Below are 19,334 nucleotides of genomic sequence, written 5' to 3'. Positions count from 1 at the left end.
GGAAGTGGGAGAACGGCTGCTGTGACCACAGAGGAAGTGAGAGATCGGCTGCTGAGACCACAGAGGAAGTGGGAGAACGGCTGCTGAGACCACAGTGGAAGTGAGAGATCGGCTGCTGAGACCTCAGAGGAAGTGGGAGAACGGCTGCTGTGACCACAGTGGAAGTGGGAGAACGGCTGCTGTGACCACAGAGGAAGTGGGAGAACCGCTGCTGTGACCACAGAGGAAGTGGGAGAACGGCTGCTGTGACCTCAGGGAAGGAGGGAGAACCCCAGTTGTTGTGCCCATAGAAGTAAAGGTAAGGTTAATAATAGTACTTTCACTACAGAATCTTCAGTTTTACTCAAAATTAGTTGATGCAAAAAATGAGTACACCCCACAATGAAAGACTACAACATCTAGCATTATATACGACCTCCATGATGTGTAAAGACTGCACTGAATCTTCTAGGCTTGGAATGAACAAGTTGACGACATATTTTAATATCTAGCTCTGTCCATTCTTCTAGAACCATCTCTTCTAGAGCCTGGGTGGAGAGTGATGACAACTTGTATCTTCAGAACTCCACAGAGGTGGTGTTTTGGTTGTCAGATCAGGAGACACTCGGTCCCTGAATTTGGTGCCCGTTCAGGTGGCCCGAGATGTTCGTGTTGTAGCATGTAGGAGACAAGCTTGACTACCAGGGGCCTGGAGTGATGGCGGCATCTTCTCTGTCCCTATAGAGCAGTACATCTGTGACTTCATGATCCCATCAATGACATATAACCCCTGACACCCGCAGCTCATGCGTCTTCCCTTCTCATCAGAAGACGCTCCTGTTTAGGTGGTAACATCCATGTCGGCTGGAAGACTGAGATGGTTGCAGCTCCATCTTCGTTAATTCTTTTGTATCACTTTTGCTCCAGTATCTGCCTGATAAGTAAACTTTTGCTGATCTCCTTGAAGCCTTCACCTTTCTTGTGTAAAGAAATTATTTTCTAAGATCTTGTGGCATTTCTCTTCCATGTGGTGCCATTGCTGACATTTCTCTTCCATGTGGTGCCATTGATGACATTTCTCTTCCATGTGGTGCCATTGCTGACATTTCTCTTCCATGTGGTGCCATTGATGACATTTATCTTCCATGTGGTACCATTGCTGACAGCAGGAAATGGGAAATTAAGTAATGACCTTCTATAGTCACCGTCTGACGGTTTAATGAAGAATCAGACTGAACTGTGGGTAATTCTTGATTAGAATTTTGTAGTCTTAATTCCAGCTTCTAAGGCTTTTATTGGGGTGCACTCCTCTTTGCAACATGGTCATGAATTTATTAGGAAAAGTGCGTTTTGGGGTGTAAAATAAATCATTTCGTAGGAATAAAAATGTGGATTCCGTAATTAAAGTTTTTTTCACAAATCTGTTGGGGTGTACTTATTTATGCTGAGCACTGTATATACACACACAACACACCTTGCCAGCGTCCACTGCGGTGTTTTCCTTAATCAGATCGGAGCAGTGAAGCTGGAGCGGCAGCAATTACAGCCGCACTTCTCCTCTAATTAATCTTCATTACCAGCCCTTTTCCCAGAGGACTACTACTCACATCAGCAGCCCCGGATGAACTACCTGATGTGAGTGCTGAGCCCGGGCCACCGGCGATCAGTCCCGAGAGGAGGCACGAGGCAGCGGTCCCTGGAGGGTAATAACCAGGGTTGGGTGGATCGGGGATACCCACATCCTCGGCAGTGGTGTCAGCAGCAGGTGGGGGGTGCGGACATTGAAGGACACAATGTATCCCCCGCCCGGATCATCTGCTCGTGACTCATGCACCAGGACCCCGCACGAGCAGCCGCCACCGGCCGCATAGAGATCGGGACGTCACTAAATAAATGATGTTGTAGAATGACGAGGGAGGAGAAGCAAGCTACTTCCTCCAGCTCCACAACAGATACCAGACAGGACAGGACGGGCTGATTGCCTGCCAGGAGTGTCTACCTGAGGGACAGGGAGGAGCCTCCAGTGACAGGAAATCAGCCTCATCAGGGCAGCTACAGCGGCTATCAGACAGTACGACCAGCAGGGGGCAGCCTTTCCCTCTGATGCCTGCAGAGTGACCCGACTGTCCGCCCGCAGGGACGTCAGCACCAGGCGGATCAGGATGAGCAATGGTTCAGGGGATCTCTTCTTCATACGATACACATAATGGATCCGGACGACATCGAGCAGCGGAATAAAGATCTCCGGCTCCATGACCGCAGAATAGGAATAGCCCCCCGCAAAATATAGCCTCCCGTACAACGACCGCCGAACATACACGCCTCCGGACCGCAACCCAGCCGGCCTCCACCCACACACTGCTGGCTGATAACAGGGAGCAATACACTATATTCTATTCACATTTCCTACATTAAGAGCCACCCCAAAGCCTGGAATGGCTGATAACAGAGAGTAATAGATTGTACTCACCTGTCCTAGTCTCCTCCCCCAGTAATGGCTGATAACAGGGAGTAATAGATTGTACAGGCAGTTGTAGCACAGGGAAGTATTTATAGTATTTTTCACTATAGCATCTATTACTCCCTGTTATCAGCCATTATTGGGGGAGGAGACTGTACTAATCTGTCTTACAATCTATTACTCCCTGTTATCAGCTATTACTGGGGGAGGAGACTGTAGGACAGATGGCTACAATCTATTACTCTCTATCATCAGCCATTACTAGGGGAGGAGACTATAGGACAGGTGAGGTACAAGCTATTACTCTCTGTCATCAGCCATTACTGGGGGAGCAGACTGTACCTCATCTATCTTACAATCTATTACTCCCTGTTATCAGCTATTACTGGGGGAGGAGACTGTAGGACAGGTGACTACAATATATTACTCCCTGTTATCAGCCATTACTGGGGGAGCAGACTGTAGGACAGGTGAGTGCAATCTATTACTCCCTGTTATCAGCCATTACTGGGGGAGGTGACTACTATCTATTGCTCCCTGTTATCAGCCATTACTGGGGACAGGTGAGTTACAATCTATTGCTCCCTGTTATCAGCCATCATGATCCGGCTTTGTATACATCTCTATATATGTGGCTTCCCCCATATCACAGTCCTAATCTCATGGCGCCATCTGGTGGGCGATAAATAAAATAACACTTTTCTTCTCAAGATTTGTATTTTTCTGCTTCACAAAATAAAACCATGAACATAAAATTAGGAATTTCTGAGAAAAATAGAAAATCCTCTAGAAAAAAAAAAAATATCTACATTAAAATCTCTCTGGGGATATTTTAACAGTTGAAAAAAAAAAAAAAAAAAAATCGGAATCGGAAAAAAATAATAATAAAATAATAATAATAATAATAATAATAATAATGATGATGTGCCGGACGTGAAACCAACAAACCCGAAGAGACTGGTAAAAAAAAAAATAAAAGATGGGGCCATGGTGACTGCGGTCAGTGTCCGTCCTCGGGGTCAGAACTTCCGGCCGCCGGCGCCCCCTCTGGTCAGGACGGAGAGGTACGCCTCATAGATCGTGTTCAGAAAGGTCTCATCGTTCTATGAAGGAAAGAAAAGAGGACAATGGTGATCAGCGCTGACTATATGAGACCCCGATACTCCGGCCCGGACCCCGACATGTAAACCTCTGAGCCCGGCAGCTGGTGAGGGATGGCAGCTGGTGAGGGATGGCAGCTGCGTGATACAGCCTTCATCCTGCGCCCCAGAGCTGGAGACCCCCCCAGAAGCTGCCGGGCCAAGGTCTGTCTACATGGCGGGGGTCCGGAGACCTTACCTGGATGAGGTGTAACAGCGCCCCCTGGAGCTGGCTCTTGGTGAGGACGCTGCTCTGGATATTGGGGGCGTCCTGCAATGACCGCGGGAGCAGCAGGCTGGACGTGGCCGCGTCCTTAGCGGGCGGAGGGGGGTTTTTGGCGTCACTCGCGCCGGCCTGGGTAAAGACGGCCGGAGACAGGAGGAGCGATGACGGGGACACGGTGGCCGGGATCCTCTGGGGGGAGATCACCTGGAGGGACAACAAACAGTCCTCAAGGTCAATGTGGGGTTAACAGGCGTAGAAGCGTCCCTGATGTGCGCCCCCCGGTGGTCACTACCTGGAGCAGCGGGTTTCCTTTCTCCCCCAGGGTCACGTTCTCAGCCCACGGCGGTTTCGGTGCACCCTGGGTAACGACCGGGAATTTGGCGGCCAGAGCCGGCCGGGGGTTCAGTTGTTGCTCCTGATGCGCTAGACTCAATTTTTGGAGGAGTTCCTGGGGGGACGAGGGCGGCTGTGAGGGGAGCGGCGCTGCGCCCACCGACAGAGGAGTCCTTTGGTTCTGCTGAGAGGCGTCGTAGTAATTGAGGGGTGCGGCCCCCACGACTTTCTGTGCCAAGGTAGGGGGTCCCCGATCCATGAAGGAATGTGAACCATGAAGTTTCTGCAGAAGGTAGTCCCCCCCGCACACATGGTCCGGGCCAGATAAGGGGGCGGGGTCTTCTAGCGGTAGGAAGAGGCTACTGAAGACGTCTCCGGGGGGGATGGAGGCGCCGTTGTGCTGGTTTTCGGGGACCTCGGAGACAGGATGTAGATCGGCCGCCCGCACCATCAGCTTCTGGATGGCGGGACACAGCTGCTTCTCCCCGGGGTCGCTGCACCGCGCCGGCTCCTCGTAGGATAAGGAGCGCACCACCGTCTGGCGCGCCGGGTCCCTCTGATCTGCACTTTCCGACAGCTCTTTTTCCGCTTTTCCAAAGAGGGTGGTGAGCGACAGATGCTGCGTCTCAGACGGCTGAAAAAAAAAAACAGAGTCAATCAGAAGCAGACCTACGTCCCCCACAATGCAGCGCGGCGGAGCACGGAACGGCAGCGCTGGGTGGCGGGACACGTCACCTTGCTCTGATGCGCGGTGGCCGCGTCGCTGGGCTTTACGGCGATGGGTTTGATGAGGTGCGGGTTGGTGTGGATGGCGGATGAGCCGGTCATCATCTTGGGCTCGGAGCACGGTTTACACTGTAACGAGGGATGGAGAGACATGAGCAGCGCGGATCACAGCGAGCGGTGCGGGGGGGACCAAAGGGGCTCTCCGGGGTTATGTATGCACGGGGCACATGCCCACAGAGTCTCACGTGACCCGTCCATGCAGAGCACACGGAGAACGTGACCCCCGGCGGATGGACCCCTACGACATCCCGGAGCGCTCCTTTAACCCCTTGCTCCTTCGCTCACCTTGGTGTACTCGTCCTTTGCCTTGTTCAGCATCTGCAGAATATCCACCTCCTTCCCCTCCGACTGCAGGGGCATCGGAGACCCCCCGACATTGGCCGACTGCTGCGCCTTCAGCTGCTCCTGCTGGGTGAAACTGCAGAGCGGCGACAGTTAGTGCCGGGGACTGATCGGGGGCATCCAGACCCCCACTGAGCGCTGAGAGGGGGCAACCGGGCTCCACTTATCCTGAGAGGAGTACGGACCGCTCAGGAGGGGGCAACAGAGGAGTACGGACCACTCACAGGGGCCAGCCGGGCTCCGCTTATCCTGAGAAGAGTACGGACCGCTCACAGGGGGCAGCCGGGCTCCACTTATCCTGAGAGGAGTGCGGACCGCTCACAGGGGGCAGCCACTTATCATGAGAGGAGTACGGACCGCTCAGAGCGGGCAGCCGGGCTCCACTTATCCTGAGAGGAGTACGGACCGCTCAGAGAGGGCTGCCGGGCTCCACTTATCCTGAGAGGAGTACGGACCGCTCAGAGCGGGCAGCCGGGCTCCACTTATCCTGAGAGGAGTACGGACCGCTCAGGAGGGGGCAACAGAGGAGTACGGACTGCTCAGAGGGGGCAACAGAGGAGTACGGACCACTCACAGGGGCCAGCCGGGCTCCGCTTATCCTGAGAAGAGTACGGACCGCTCACAGGGGGCAGCCGGGCTCCACTTATCCTGAGAGGAGTGCGGACCGCTCACAGGGGGCAGCCACTTATCATGAGAGGAGTACGGACCGCTCAGAGCGGGCAGCCGGGCTCCACTTATCCTGAGAGGAGTACGGACCGCTCAGAGAGGGCTGCCGGGCTCCACTTATCCTGAGAGGAGTACGGACCGCTCAGAGCGGGCAGCCGGGCTCCACTTATCCTGAGAGGAGTACGGACCGCTCAGAGAGGGCTGCCGGGCTCCACTTATCCTGAGAGGAGTACGGACCGCTCACAGGGGGCAGCCACTTATCATGAGAGGAGTACGGACCGCTCAGAGCGGGCAGCCGGGCTCCACTTATCCTGAGAGGAGTACGGACCGCTCAGAGGGGGCAGCCGGGCTCCACTTATCCTGAGGGGAGTACGGACCACTCACAGGGGGCAGCCGGGCTCCACTTATCCTGAGAGGAGTACGGACCGCTCACAGGGGGCAGCCGGGCTCCACTTATCCTGAGAGGAGTACGGACCGCTCACAGGGGGCAGCTGGGATCCACCTATCCTATAGACTTAGCACTGAGCTGGCGCTACAGGAAGGGCCAGGCGGTTCGGACCCCTTTGCTGAGCGCTCAGTGGGGGCACAAAACCAATTCTCTTAACCCCCCAGAACATAATAAAAACTGATCAATAATTTATATTTTCCCCAAAAAATCCAACGACAGAAGACTCATCAGCCGAAAATAACAGCAAAACAGCAGCGTGGGCTCGGCCCCGGATACGGGCAGGGTTCAGCGTCCAGCGGGGGGCGCCCCTGTGTGCGGCAGTCAGCCCTCACATCGCATGGTATATACCACTGTATACACCGGGGTAATCTCCTCACACACGTGCGGCTCAGACGTCCGCGCCGGGGGCCGGGAAGAGTCTTACTTTTTCATGAGTTCTGCGATCCTCTGACATTCGTCCTTACTGTAGAACCAGATCCCATAGATGAGAACTGCAAGAAACACAGAGAGAGGTCAGTCACCAACCAGCCGACACCAGGGGGGAAGGGGCGGGCGGCAGATGGCGCGGGAAAGGGGGCGGCCGTCACTATGGTAGGGGGGAAGGGGGCGGCCGTCACAGGGGGGAAAGGGAGCGGCCGTCACTATGGTAGGGGGGAAGGGGGCGGCCGTCACTATGGTAAGGGGGGAAGGGGGCGGCCGTCACTATGGTAGGGGGGAAGGGGGCGGCCGTCAGCAGGGGGGAAAGGGAGCGGCCGTCACTATGGTAGGGGGGAAGGGGGCGGCCGTCACTATGGTAAGGGGGGGAAGGGGGCGGCCGTCACTATGGTAAGGGGGCGGCCGTCACTATGGTAAGGGGGGAAGGGGGCAGCCGTCACTATGGTAGGGGGAAAGGGGGCGGCCGTCACTATGGTAGGGGGAAAGGGGGCGTCCATCACAGGCGGGAAAGGGGGCGGCCGTCACTATGGTAAGGGGGGAAGGGGGCGGCCGTCACTATGGTAAGGGGGCGGCCGTCACTATGGTAAGGGGGAAAGGGGGCGGCCGTCACTATGGTAAGGGGGGAAGGGGGCGGCCGTCACTATGGTAAGGGGGGAAGGGGGCGGCCGTCACTATGGTAAGGGGGGAAGGGGGCGGCCATCACAGGGGGGAAAGGGGGCGGCCGTCACTATGGTGGGAAGGAAGGGGGCGGCCGTCAGCAGGGGGGAAAGGGAGCGGCCGTCACTATGGTAGGGGGGAAGGGGGCGGCCGTCAGCAGGGGGGAAAGGGGGCGGCCGTCACTATGGTAGGGGGGAAGGGGGGGCATCCATCACAGTGGGGGGGAAGAAGGGGCATCCATCACAGGGGGGGAAGAAGGGGCATCCATCACGGGTGGGGGGGGGAGGAGGCCGCCAGAGAGGGGAAAGGGGGCTGCCGTCACTATGGGGGGGGAGGGGCGGCCGTCACTATGGGGGGGGAGGGGCGGCCGTCACGGGGGAGAAGCAAAGGGGGCAGCTGTCATGGGGGGGCAGAGGGGGCGGCAGTCAGCGGGGGGGAAAGGGTGCGGCAGTCAGAGGGGGCAAAAGGGGCGGCCGTCACAGGGGGGAAAGAGGGAGGCCGTCACAGGGGGGAAAGAGGGAGGCCGTCACAGGGGGGAAAGAGGGGAAAGAGGGAGGCCGTCACACCTTGGGAGGGGGCGGCCTGTTGAGTATGGCACTACAGGTCCCAGTATGTCCTACGTCAGCAATGTATTTGTGAATACTGATGTGGCACCAGACGTCCCAGCATGCCCCATCCTCTGGTCAGCCTCCAGGCAGTGTGCTGGCCTGGGCCGGCCGTTATCGCGCCTCTTGTCTGCGGCCCCCTGACCCGGTGCCAGCCCCTCTCTGCGCCATCTCCGCGCACTCAGGCACCGGCTCCACCGACACTTGGATAACGAGTGGGAACACGACACGGAAAAACTGACGGCTTCTGTGAGATGATCCGGACGCCGGACCCTCGGGGGGTCGTGTACAGGAGCAGCAGAGCCGCTGACACTTAACTCTTTGTATCTGCAGTATCATAAATTCCCTCATAATGTAGCAGATCCTTTAGAACCTGCTGCAGAATTGTGAGCGCAGCTCTGGATGTGACATCAGCTGCCTCGCCCCTGCACTGAATGCAGCTCTGGATGTGACATCAGCTGCCTCGCTCCTGCACTGAATGCAGCTCTGGATGTGACATCAGCTGCCTCGCCCCTGCACTGAATGCAGCTCTGGATGTGACATCAGCTGCCTCGCTCCTGCACTGAATGCAGCTCTGGATGTGACATCAGCTGCCTCGCTCCTGCACTGAATGCAGCTCTGGATGTGACATCAGCTGCCTCGCTCCTGCACTGAATGCAGCTCTGGATGTGACATCAGCTGCCTCGCTCCTGCACTGAATGCAGCTCTGGATGTGACATCAGCTGCCTCGCTCCTGCACTGAATGCAGCTCTGGATGTGACATCAGCTGCCTCGCTCCTGCACTGAATGCAGCTCTGGATGTGACATCAGCTGCCTCGCTCCTGCACTGAATGCAGCTCTGGATGTGACATCAGCTGCCTCGCTCCTGCACTGAATGCAGCTCTGGATGTGACATCAGCTGCCTCGCTCCTGCACTGAATGCAGCTCTGGATGTGACATCAGCTGCCTCGCCCCTGCACTGAATGCAGCTCTGGATGTGACATCAGCTGCCTCGCCCCTGCACTGAATGCAGCTCTGGATGTGACATCAGCTGCCTCGCTCCTGCACTGAATGCAGCTCTGGATGTGACTGGAGTATTACAGCGCAGTCTTATACAATAAATTATCTATACGGTCACCATCAGATTTTGTGTGCCGCGAGTCGTGCCCCGAGTCGTGCCCCTCGCTCCCCCCGCACCCGCCGCTATCAGTGCCCCCATACCAGGACGTGTCAGTGACGAGACGCAGAGCCCCTCATGACTACGAGAAGAGGCTCAATGATGGCCAATCTCTGCGCAGCTCCCAATCAGGAGAGACGGGAGCGGAGGAGGCGACAGGGTGCGGGGAGATTAGGGGCGATGGTCTGCGGGGGCTCCGGACTCCGCATTCTCTCAATATGTTGTGTCCGGCTGCGCTGCACTGAATCCTGCTCCATCTGCACAACTCACAGCGGCAAAATGTTCCATTCCTTCATCCGTCAGGCTACGGCCTCCTACCGGCCGATGGCCAAGGACACGGCGCGCCGGCCCAGCGTCTACTGGAAGGGGAACATGGTCACCGAGACCGAGCTGGAGTACGTCCACGTCCCCCCGGGAGGTAAGAGGACGGCACAACGGGGGCAAATACCGCTACAGTGAGACACAGAGGACAGATATAGTGATGTGTGATGTGACCAGCAGAATAGTGAGTGCAGCTCTGGAGGATAATACAGGAGGTAACTCAGGATCAGTAATGTAATGTATGTACACAGTGACTGCACCAGCAGAATAGTGAGCGCAGCTCTGGAGTATAATACAGGAGGTAACTCAGGGTCAGTAATGTATGTGCACAGTGACTGCACCAGCAGAATAGTGAGTGCAGCTCTGGAGTATAATACAGGAGGTAACTCAGGATCAGTAATGTAATGTATGTACACAGTGACTGCACCAGCAGAATAGTGAGCGCAGCTCTGGAGTATAATACAGGAGGTAATTCAGGATCAGTAATGTAATGTATGTACACAGTGACTGCACCAGCAGAATAGTGAGCGCAGCTCTGGAGTATAATACAGGAGGTAATTCAGGATCAGTAATGTAATGTATGTACACAGTGACTGCACCAGCAGAATAGTGAGTGCAGCTCTGGAGTATAATACAGGAGGTAATTCAGGATCAGTAATGTAATGTATGTACACAGTGACTGCACCAGCAGAATAGTGAGCGCAGCTCTGGAGTATAATACTGGAGGTAACTCAGGATCAGTAATGTAATGTATGTACACAGTGACTGCACCAGCAGAATAGTGAGTGCAGCTCTGGAGTATAATACAGGAGGTAACTCAGGATCAGTAATGTATGTACAAAGTGACTGCACCAGCAGAATAGTGAGTGCAGCTCTGGAGTATAATACAGGAGGTAACTCAGGATCAGTAATGTATGTACACAGTGACTGCACCAGCAGAATAGTGAGTGCAGCTCTGGAGTATAATACAGGAGGTAACTCAGGATCAGTAATGTATGTACACAGTGACTGCACCAGCAGAATAGTGACTGCAGCTCTGGAGTATAATACAGGAGGTAACTCAGGATCAGTAATGTAATGTATGTACACAATGACTGCACCAGCAGAATAGTGAGTGCAGCTCTGGAGTATAATACAGGAGGTAACTCAGGATCAGTAATGTATGTACACAGTGACTGCACCAGCAGAATAGTGAGTGCAGCTCTGGAGTATAATACAGGAGGTAACTCAGGATCAGTAATGTATGTACACAGTGACTGCACCAGCAGAATAGTGACTGCAGCTCTGGAGTATAATACAGGAGGTAACTCAGGATCAGTAATGTAATGTATGTACACAATGACTGCACCAGCAGAATAGTGAGCGCAGCTCTGGAGAATCTGCCACTATGGAGTCTGCTTGTGCTGTTATGGCATTCAGACATATTTGATTTCTGGGTGACAGACCTGGACACGGTGCCGGTAGAGAACAGCTCTAGATCCGATATTAGGGGGGTGTAACCACAAACTATAGCAGGATCCATCGTTTCCCGCGGTGTGTCGTGCTCCGGAGAGGCAGTAATTGCACACTATTAATAAGCTGTGATCCTGCGGTCCCGGTGAGCAGCCGGTGCCTCTGCCGCGGTGCGATTCTCGCTGTCAGTGACGGCAGCGGTTACATGCAGAGAGCAGCGCACGAGGCTCCGGCGCTTGGTAAATGCACAACTTCTTGCTGCCGGCGTTGGCCTCGCGGGTCCTCACGTTACAGGTCGCTCACACAAGACGGCGGTGCCCAGGAAGTTACATACGTGCGGATGAGAGGCCCGCGGTGCGGCTCTGCCAGGCTGGCGGTGCGTCCCCGGGGGCAGGTGTCCCCCCTATACTTATACCCCGCTCTCTGTAATTACAGCGGCAGCTGCTCGCTCTCTGCTAGGGGCGGCTCCGCTGCTGTCAGTCGGATCTGCCTCCCGGGGGCGCCCGGAGCTGGAACCACAATACTGTTTGGAGAATGTATGAAGTGTGAATCCAGCTCAAGCCCCTTCATAAACCTCGCAGTCAATGAATGAGACCTGTCCATAGAATATCAGACGCGCTCCCTCCCCACGACCCACCCCGGGGCAACAGCGCTCACTGCCCACCGACCCACCCCGGGGCAACAGCGCTCCCTCCCCACGACCCACCCCGGGGCAACAGCGCTCACTGCCCACCGACCCACCCCGGGGCAACAGCGCTCCCTCCCCACGACCCACCCCGGGGCAACAGCGCTCACTGCCCACCGACCCACCCCGGGGGCAACAGCGCTCCCTCCCCACGACCCACCCCGGGGCAACAGCGCTCACTGCCCACCGACCCACCCCGGGGCAACAGCGCTCCCTCCCCCACCGACCCACCCCGGGGCAACAGCGCTCCCTCCCCACGACCCACCCCAGGGCAACAGCGCTCCCTCCCCACCGACCCACCCCGGGGCAACAGCGCTCCCTCCCCACCGACCCACCCCGGCGCAACAGCGCTCCCTCCCCACGACCCACCCCGGGGCAACAGCGCTCCCTCCCCACGACCCACCCCGGGGCAACAGCGCTCCCTCCCCACCGACCCACCCCGGCGCAACAGCGCTCCCTCCCCACCGACCCACCCCGGCGCAACAGCGCTCCCTCCCCACGACCCACCCCGGGGCAACAGCGCTCCCTCCCCACGACCCACCCCGGGGCAACAGCGCTCCCTCCCCACCGACCCACCCCGGGGCAACAGCGCTCCCTCCCCACCGACCCACCCCGGCGCAACAGCGCTCCCTCCTCACGACCCACCCCGGGGCAACAGCGCTCCCTCCCCACCGACCCACCCCGGCGCAACAGCGCTCCCTCCCCGCCGACCCACCCCGGCGCAACAGCGCTCCCTCCCCGCCGACCCACCCCAGGGCAACAGCGCTCCCTCCCCACCGACCCACCCTGGGGAAACAGCGCTCCCTCCCCGCCGACCCACCCCGGAGTAACAGCGCTCACTCCCCATCGACCCACCCCGGGGCAACAGCGCTCCCTCCCCACCGACCCACCCCGGGGCAACAGCGCTCCCTCCCCACCGACCCACCCTGGGGAAACAGCGCTCACTCCCCACCGACCCACCCCCGGCGCAACAGCGCTCACTCCCCACCGACCCACCCCGGCGCAACAGCGCTCACTCCCCACCGACCCACCCCGGAGTAACAGCGCTCACTCCCCACCAACCCACCCCAGCGCAACAGCGCTCACTCCCCACCGACCCACCCCGGCGCAACAGCGCTCACTCCCCACCGACCCACCCCGGCGCAACAGCGCTCCCTCCCCACTGACCCACCCCAGCGCAACAGTGCTCCCTCCCCACTGACCCACCCCGGGGCATCAGCGCTCGCTCCCCGACGACCCACCCCGGGGCATCAGCACTTGCTCCCCGCCAACTCCTCCCCAGGACAACAGTGCTCCCTCCCCACCATCCTAGGGGCATCAACGTTCCCTACCAGTGCTCCCTTCCCGACACTACCAAGGTCGCGATTTGGGGAAGTCACCCCAGCACAAAGCGCGTCACACAAGAATCCAGCTAAACTGTTAGCAGCGCATTTACCGGCACAGAACTCAGAATGCAGCTTTGGATGTGACTGGAGTATACCAACAGAGGGAGAGCAGAACTATAAATGCAGCTCTGGATGTGACCTGGAGAATGCTAACACAATGAGAGCAGAATTGTGATGCAGCACTGGATGTGACTGGAGTACACCAGCAGAAGAGCAGAACTATGAATGCAGCTGTGCAGCGGCTGTCAGTGGCAGCACTGTACCCGGCGGTGTCCGTTGTACTCACATCTGGCGTTTCTGTACAGCAGGAAGGGATCTTGCAGCTGAAACTCCAGGTCCTTGGTGATGGGCTCGGTGCGGTTCTCCATGCTCAGACGGTTCATGATGGTGAAGCCGTGTTTGGGGGACGCGGATCTGTGGGGGGAGCAAAGATAAATCCAAATTCACTGCGGTCAGATCGGTGCTAGTCCTCTGCTCAGATACTGCTGTCAATATCTGGCCCCTTCACAGCCGCTCCACCCCTCTACAGGCGGAGCGTTCCCGCCGCTCCACCCCTCTACAGGCGGAGCGTTCCCGCCGCTCCACCCCTCTACAGGCGGAGCGTTCCCGCCGCTCCACCCCTCTACAGGCGGAGCGTTCCCGCCGCTCGACCCCTCTGCAGGCGCAGCGTTCCCGCCGCTCGACCCCTCTGCAGGCGCAGCGTTCCCGCCGCTCGACCCCTCTGCAGGCGCAGCGTTCCCGCCGCTCGACCCCTCTGCAGGCGCAGCGTTCCCGCCGCTCGACCCCTCTGCAGGCGGAGCGTTCCCGCCGCTCGACCCCTCTGCAGGCGGAGCGTTCCCGCCGCTCGACCCCTCTGCAGGCGGAGCGTTCCCGCCGCTCGACCCCTCTGCAGGCGGAGCGTTCCCGCCGCTCGACCCCTCTGCAGGCGGAGCGTTCCCGCCGCTCGACCCCTCTGCAGGCGGAGCGTTCCCGCCGCTCGACCCCTCTGCAGGCGGAGCGTTCCCGCCGCTCGACCCCTCTGCAGGCGGAGCGTTCCCGCCGCTCGACCCCTCTGCAGGCGGAGCGTTCCCGCCGCTCGACCCCTCTGCAGGCGGAGCGTTCCCGCCGCTCGACCCCTCTGCAGGCGGAGCGTTCCCGCCGCTCGACCCCTCTGCAGGCGGAGCGTTCCCGCCGCTCGACCCCTCTGCAGGCGGAGCGTTCCCGCCGCTCGACCCCTCTGCAGGCGGAGCGTTCCCGCCGCTCGACCCCTCTGCAGGCGGAGCGTTCCCGCCGCTCGACCCCTCTGCAGGCGGAGCGTTCCCGCCGCTCGACCCCTCTGCAGGCGGAGCGTTCCCGCCGCTCGACCCCTCTGCAGGCGGAGCGTTCCCGCCGCTCGACCCCTCTGCAGGCGGAGCGTTCCCGCTGCTCGACCCCTCTGCAGGCGGAGCGTTCCCGCCGCTCGACCCCTCTACAGGCGGAGCGTTCCCGCCGCTCGACCCCTCTACAGGCGGAGCGTTCCCGCCGCTCGACCCCTCTACAGGCGGAGCGTTCCCGCCGCTCGACCCCTCTACAGGCGGAGCGTTCCCGCCGCTCGACCCCTCTACAGGCGGAGCGTTCCCGCCGCTCGACCCCTCTACAGGCGGAGCGTTCCCGCCGCTCGACCCCTCTACAGGCGGAGCGTTCCCGCCGCTCGACCCCTCTACAGGCGGAGCGTTCCCGCCGCTCGACCCCTCTACAGGCGGAGCGTTCCCGTCGCTCCAGCCCTCTACAGGTGGAGTGTTCCTGCCACTCACCTCGTGTACACAAACAGCGTCCCCTCCACCTCTGTCTTCTCCTGCAACACAAAATCAGACACATAAATATAGACTACTGTTCCCTGTTATCTGCCAGATCTAGCTGGGGAGAAGTATATAGTGTGGAATGAATGAAAAGAGGAGTAGAGCCCCCCGGACCCCCAACTCAGCTACAGAGTCTGAATGTGACTCACAGCCTGTCATAGCAGTGACCAGCAGGGGGCGACCGGAGATCAATGCACTGCTGTTCAGGAGGGAGGAGGTCACAGGCTGAGGGTGAGGAAGAAGCAGGGCCCACAGCAGCACAGAGGATTTCAGGAGAAGAGCGCTGATCCTGGGGGATCAGGCTGAGGGTCACATAATGGAAAAAGCAGAGCTCACAGCAGCACAGAGGATTTCAGGAGAAGAGCGCTGATCCTGGTGGATCAGGCTGAGGGTCACATAATGGAAGAAGCAGAGCTCACAGCAGCACAGAGCATGTCAGCCAGGTGCACTGATCCTGTGAGGGCTATGACTGAAGTGACGAGGGCAGGCTGGAGACAGTGGGAGGAGCAGGGCCCACAGCAGCGCAGAGCATTTCAGGAGAGCAGTGCACTGATCCTGGGGAGGTCACAGGCTGAGGGTCACATAGAGAAAGGAGCAGTTCCACAGCAGCACAGAGCATTTCAGGAGAGCAGTGCACTGATCCTGGGGAGGTCACAGGCTGAGGGTCACATAGAGGAAGGAGCAGTTCCACAGCAGCACAGAGCATTTCAGGAGAGCAGTGCACTGATCCTGGGGAGGTCACAGGCTGAGGGTCACATAGAGAAAGGAGCAATTCCACAGCAGCACAGAGCATTTCAGGAGAGCAGTGCACTGATCCTGGGGAGGTCACAGGCTGAGGGTCACATAGAGGAAGGAGCAGTTCCACAGCAGCACAGAGCATTTCAGGAGGGTCTGGGGAGCTCTGATGATCCGGCCTCGGCCCCACAGGCGAAGTTTCCCCCATTATTACACTCACCCACTCATTGGCCTTGTGGCTGAAGGTGTACAGCGCCACCTGGCTGGCCACGTCCACGATGCACTGGATGTAGGGGTCCTGCCGCCGGAGAGCCGCCAGGCTGATGTCCAGGCCTCGGCCCAGCAGAGCGCTCCCGGGCGCCGCCATCTTCTTCCGCGTCTGCTCTCCAGGCCTCACGGAGCGAGCGCCGAGCAGAGCAGCGACTGGAGCGCCGAGCGCCGTCACCCGAAGCAACGGGGAGGCAGGTTACCATGGACACGGGGAAGGGAGAACGGACGGCAGAAGGCTCCGCCCCTAACTGCGCGGTCACGTGATCATAGGGGAGAGTAATCGACCGAGCAATTTGCCATAGCAACCAATCACTATTCAGAGAAAATGAATGCCGGCTCCTGATTGGTTGCTATGGGCGACTGCACTGTTTTAATTGTGCTGGATTTACAGATTGATGAGTTTTCAACTGATCACAGACTACAGGAGCCGCTTCCCCCACAGACCCCTGTATACAGACCCCAGACCATCCCCCCCTGTATACAGACCCCAGACCAGCCCCCCTGTATACAGACCCCGGACCATCCCCCCCTGTATACAGACCCCAGACCATCCCCCCCTGTATACAGACCCCAGACCAGCCCCCCTGTATACAGACCCCGGACCATCCCCCCCTGTATACAGACCCCAGACCATCCCCCCCTGTATACAGACCCCGGACCATCCCCCCCTGTATACAGACCCCAGACCATCCCCCCCTGTATACAGACCCCAGACCAGCCCCCCCTGTATACAGACCCCGGACCAGCCCTCCCTGTATACAGACCCCGCACCAGCCCCCCCCCTGTATACAGACCCCGGACCATCCCCCCCTGTATACAGACCCCAGACCATCCCCCCCTGTATACAGACCCCGGACCAGCCCCCCTGTATACAGACCCCAGACCATCCCCCCCTGTATACAGACCCCAGACCAGCCCCCCTGTATACAGACCCCGGACCATCCCCCCCTGTATACAGACCCCAGACCATCCCCCCCTGTATACAGACCCCGGACCATCCCCCCCTGTATACAGACCCCAGACCATCCCCCCCTGTATACAGACCCCAGACCAGCCCCCCCTGTATACAGACCCCGGACCAGCCCCCCCTGTATACAGACCCCGGACCAGCCCCCCTGTATACAGACCCCAGACCATCCCCCCCTGTATACAGACCCCGGACCAGCCCCCCCTGTATACAGACCCCGGACCAGCCCCCCCTGTATACAGACCCCAGACCATCCCCCTCTGTATACAGACCCCGGACCAGCCCCCCCTGTATACAGACCCCGGACCATCCCCCCCTGTATACAGACCCCAGACCATCCCCCCCTGTATACAGACCCCAGACCATCCCCCCCTGTATACAGACCCCGGACCATCCCCCCCTGTATACAGACCCCAGACCATCCCCCCCTGTATACAGACCCCAGACCAGCCCCCCCTGTATACAGACCCCGGACCAGCCCCCCCTGTATACAGACCCCGGACCAGCCCCCCTGTATACAGACCCCAGACCATCCCCCCCTGTATACAGACCCCGGACCAGCCCCCCCTGTATACAGACCCCGGACCAGCCCCCCTGTATACAGACCCCAGACCATCCCCCCCTGTATACAGACCCCAGACCAGCCCCCCTGTATACAGACCCCGGACCATCCCCCCCTGTATACAGACCCCAGACCATCCCCCCCTGTATACAGACCCCGGACCATCCCCCCCTGTATACAGACCCCAGACCATCCCCCCCTGTATACAGACCCCAGACCAGCCCCCCCTGTATACAGACCCCGGACCAGCCCCCCCTGTATACAGACCCCGGACCAGCCCCCCTGTATACAGACCCCAGACCATCCCCCCCTGTATACAGACCCCGGACCAGCCCCCCCTGTATACAGACCCCGGACCAGCCCCCCCTGTATACAGACCCCAGACCATCCCCCCCTGTATACAGACCCCAGACCATCCCCCCCTGTATACAGACCCCGGACCAGCCCCCCCTGTATACAGACCCCAGACCATCCCCCCCTGTATACAGACCCCGGACCAGCCCCCCTGTATACAGACCCCGGACCAGCCCCCCCATATACAGACACCAGCCCCCGATATACAGACCCCAGACCAGCCCCCCTGTATACAGACCCCGCACCAGCCCCCCTGTATACAGACCCCGCACCAGCCCCCCTGTATACAGACCCCGCACCAGCCCCCCTGTATACAGACCCCAGACCATCCCCCCCTGTATACAGACCCCGGACCAGCCCCCCCTGTATACAGACACCAGCCCCCCTGTATACAGCCCCCGGACCAGCCCCCCCATATACAGACACCAGCCCCCGATATACAGACCCCAGACCAGCCCCCCTGTATACAGACCCCGCACCAGCCCCCCTGTATACAGACCCCGCACCAGCCCCCCTGTATACAGACCCCGCACCAGCCCCTCTGTATACAGACCCCGCACCAGCCCCCCTGTATACAGCCCCCGGACCAGCCCCCCCATATACAGACACCAGCCCCCGATATACAGACCCCAGACCAGCCCCCCTGTATACAGACCCCGCACCAGCCCCCCTGTATACAGACCCCGCACCAGCCCCCCTGTATACAGACCCCAGACCAGCCCCCCTGTATACAGACCCCGCACCAGCCCCCCTGTATACAGACCCCGCACCAGCCCCCCTGTATACAGACCCCGCACCAGCCCCTCTGTATACAGACCCCGCACCAGCCCCCCTGTATACAGCCCCCGGACCAGCCCCCCCATATACAGACACCAGCCCCCGATATACAGACCCCAGACCAGCCCCCCTGTATACAGACCCCGCACCAGCCCCCCTGTATACAGACCCCGCACCAGCCCCCCTGTATACAGACCCCGCACCAGCCCCCCTGTATACAGACCCCGGACCAGCCCCTCTGTATACAGACCCCGGACCAGCCCCCCCTATATACAGACCCCGGACCAGCCACCCCCGTATAAAGACCCCAGACCAGCCCCCCTGTATACAGACCCCCCATATACAGACCCCGGACTTGCCCTCCATATACAGACACCAGCCCCCTGTAAACAGACCCTGGACCAGACCCCCCGTATACAGACCCTGGACCAGCCCCCTCGGATACAGACACCAGCCCCCTGTATACAGAGCCCGGACCAGCCCTCCCTGTATACAGACCCCGGACCAGGCCCCTTGTATAGAGACCCTGGCCCAGCCCCCCTGTATACAGACCCCCCCTGTATACAGACCCCCCATATACAGACACCAGCCCCCGATATGCAGACCCCGGACCAGCTCTCCCTGTATACAGACCCCAGACCAGCCCCAGTATACAGACCCCGGACCAGCCCTCCCTGTATACAGACCCCGGACAAGCCCTCCCTGTATAGAGACCCTGGACCAGCCCTCCCTGTATACAGACCCCCCTGTATACAGACCCCCCATATACAGACACC

At 59.2% G+C, this 19,334-nt stretch overlaps 1 protein-coding gene across 2 annotated transcripts; it reads right to left on the bottom strand.

Annotated features, from left to right (window-relative positions):
* Positions 1 to 3,168: 3,168 nt before the first annotated feature.
* Positions 3,169 to 16,135, bottom strand: DCP1B (decapping mRNA 1B). 2 transcript variants are annotated; one of them, XM_075343604.1, is made up of 9 exons: positions 15,849 to 16,135; positions 14,849 to 14,889; positions 13,363 to 13,490; positions 6,805 to 6,871; positions 5,210 to 5,342; positions 4,874 to 4,993; positions 4,098 to 4,772; positions 3,779 to 4,009; positions 3,169 to 3,543 (listed from the first exon to the last, which is right to left on the bottom strand). In XM_075343604.1, the coding sequence occupies exons 1-9, from the start codon at positions 15,993 to 15,995 to the stop codon at positions 3,460 to 3,462; spliced, it is 1,626 nt and encodes a 541-aa protein (XP_075199719.1). In that variant the 5' UTR covers positions 15,996 to 16,135; the 3' UTR covers positions 3,169 to 3,459. The 2 variants fall into 2 exon arrangements, with proteins under 2 accessions (XP_075199719.1, XP_075199720.1); XM_075343605.1 differs by lacking the exon at positions 4,874 to 4,993.
* Positions 16,136 to 19,334: the final 3,199 nt, after the last annotated feature.

The sequence above is a fragment of the Anomaloglossus baeobatrachus genome, chromosome 4, assembly GCF_048569485.1.
Source record: "Anomaloglossus baeobatrachus isolate aAnoBae1 chromosome 4, aAnoBae1.hap1, whole genome shotgun sequence".
Lineage (NCBI taxonomy): Eukaryota > Metazoa > Chordata > Amphibia > Anura > Aromobatidae > Anomaloglossus > Anomaloglossus baeobatrachus.
The sequence above is the reverse complement of the archived record's forward strand: the minus strand, read 5'-3'. Positions and strand labels throughout refer to the sequence as shown.